Here is a 2,794-nt window from a genome sequence, read left to right as displayed (position 1 = left end):
GTTTACAAGACTGCTGCTGGGATATAAGGTGTATATTCTTAGGTACTTTAATGTGTGTACCCAGCGTTGTCTAACCATAAAGTGCTTATTATGTATCTCTATACATTATTTGCGCAGAAACATAATGTTTACATCACAATACATAATACTTGTAAAAAATTAAAAGATAAAGTGCAATCAGTGCAAAACATGTGCAGAACCATTTCCCACGTCCCGTTTTGGCCATGCAGATCTGTGTGAGATTCAAAGGCGAAGTTGGATCATCTCAGGAAAATGCCGTCATTACATGCTCACATGCAAGAGGAGAGTTTTGTTAGTGTGAAATGGCTTTTATATGTTGTTTTTTAATAATAAAAACTGAATTACACTATGGATTTCTCCTGGTTCTATCTCCCTACGCTCAAACGAGGTTCTTTGATCTACCTGCTGGAGTCACAAAAGAAAGAAAAAATAATTATTTTCCACTGGAGGATTATTTTTGAAACACAGGCGTTTAACCCATCGCTAGTCAGTGAGCAAGGGCACATATGGAGGGGGCACAATGGCACTAGTTGGAACATGGCACTGGAAGAATAAGATAGCCAGCACTTTAAATGACTTATTGTTCATGCACATTTTTTGCACTGATTGCACTTTATCTTTTAATTTTTTACAAGTATTATATATTGTGATTTAAACATTATATGAGCTACCATGTCCATTCAGGAAGTAAATACTGATCCTGGATAATGCATCAACAAAGACAGTGCCGGAAAATTTAAAAAAATAAAGGGATTATTACTTAAACACGTTTAGACATTTGAATTCCAAAGTACTCTACTCCTTCAATAAGTCATTAACTTTGAATACCCAATCACATGCAATGGGATGAAAAGATTGGTGTTTGCCCTGAATATTATGACAGGGTGAACTTTAAAGTATAAGTAAAAGCAAAACGTATTTTTGTTTTGGATAGAGGGAAGAGGGATTAGACCCCCTATCAGGTTTTATTGCTGTCTGTATCCCTGTTAAGAAGAGTCACACTCTCTATTTGTCCTGTTTACCATTGTCATTGAGAGTGAAAGTAAAAGAAAAAATCCAAATTTTGGTTTGTCCCCAGAAAACTCTTCCAATGGGGACACACTAGTTTTGGTGACCTGGGGGTCTCCAAGAGATTCCTTTAATTTGTAGGGACTTCCTCTCACCTCCCATTTTGGCTATGGGAAAAGAAGTGAAGGTCAATCAACCCATTGGAACAAAGAGGGCAAAAATAAACCTTACAGTGGTTATAAACCTTCCTTACCTCTATCCAAAATTAGAAAAAAAGGCCTATAATTCTACTTTAACTTTGATAAGTTATCCTTCTTTGATAATTTAGTAAAATAAACACTCAAAGAGACACTATTTGTGGTAATTAGAAAGAAATTATGACATAAATTATAGGTCACAATTAGATTTTACTTATAACATTAAGTCGATTCTCATTTATTTTGTTCATATATTTATTTATTGTATATAACTGTAACTTATATGTACAATATTAAATCCTTGAAGCTATAAAACTGCTCTTAGAAGACAGAAACATATTTAAATGTCTCTGTGAGATGCCTGTGATGTTATTCTTTCAATCAGGTTTGCAGCAGCTTTCCTTAGTGACTCATTTTTAAAGCTGTAAATAATAGGATTCAGCATAGGAGTCACCACAATGTAAAATACAGAAACAACTTTATTTTGATTAAATGGAGAATCCACTGTGGGTCGAAGGTAAATGAAAATGACAGTACCATAAAAAATTCCCACCACAAGCAGGTGAGAGGCACAGGTGGAAAAAGCTTTTCTTTTGCCATAGTTAGAAGGGATATTTATAATAGTAACAATTATGTTGATATAAGAAACAGCAATGCACATTAGACATCCCAGGATTATGATCCAGGAGAGGCAGTTGAAAATAAATTGAACAACATAGGTATCAGTGCAGGAGAGCTTCAGTAAAGGGTTAAATTCGCAAAAGAAGTGATCAATGATGTTGGGCCCACAGAAATTAAGCTCTGATACTGATAGAGCTGGGATGGTAAGAGACACAGCACTAATGAGCCAACAGGATAAAATAAGTTTCAAACAAAATGCATTGCTCATGGTGCCTCCATAGTGAAGAGGGAAACAAATTGCCACGTATCGGTCATAAGCCATGATCACCAGAAGAAAATGTTCAGTTGCAGCACAGAGTGAAAAGAAATGATACTGGGTAATGCAACCAGCTACTGAAATTGACTTATTCCCTCCAATGAGGTCTGAAAGCATTTTGGGCACAGTGACTGCTGTGTAGCAGATCTCAAGAAAAGAGAAATTACCAAGAAGCATATACATTGGGCTATGAAGGCGGTGATCACTGTATACAAGTATAATAATCATCACATTGGCCATAAGGGTTAAAAGATAAATGACAAGAAAGATAGTAAATAGATAGAAGTGCTTATCTTGTGATAGCGAAAATCCCAGGAGAATGAATTCTGTCACACTGGAGTGGTTCATATTGCCTGTTGTCATAGCAACAGCCTTTTCTTAAACCATGTTCAATGGTGTCAGTCATTGCATATTATTGAGCTGTTATTTTTAAATCAGAAGAAACATGTCAGCCGTACAACGTGGTATATCTGTTCATGTACTGTTGAACATAGTTATAATTAGTACATTTGGAGAGTCTATTATAATTTTTTGCAAGTGTATTAAATCAAGTGTAAAATGATGTTTAAGGTTATCGCATTTTGAAATTTGCATCAATTCATGGCACATAATTCCAATCATTACTTTAATT

General features: G+C 35.3%; 1 protein-coding gene across 1 annotated transcript; it reads right to left on the bottom strand.

Annotated features, from left to right (window-relative positions):
* Positions 1–1,566: 1,566 nt before the first annotated feature.
* On the bottom strand, positions 1,567–2,511 carry LOC309545004 (olfactory receptor 6Q1-like; the record flags this gene model as incomplete). The annotated part of the gene is made up of 1 exon (XM_082244074.1): positions 1,567–2,511. One exon carries the CDS (start codon positions 2,509–2,511, stop codon positions 1,567–1,569), a length of 945 nt encoding a protein of 314 aa, XP_082100200.1.
* Between the last annotated feature and the right edge of the window lie 283 nt (positions 2,512–2,794).

Source organism: Pelophylax lessonae (genome assembly GCF_965119305.1).
Source record: "Pelophylax lessonae genome assembly, chromosome: 1".
In the NCBI taxonomy this organism is placed as follows: Eukaryota; Metazoa; Chordata; class Amphibia; order Anura; family Ranidae; genus Pelophylax; species Pelophylax lessonae.
Note: the sequence above shows the minus strand (reverse complement) of the source record. Positions and strands in the feature narration are given on the sequence as shown.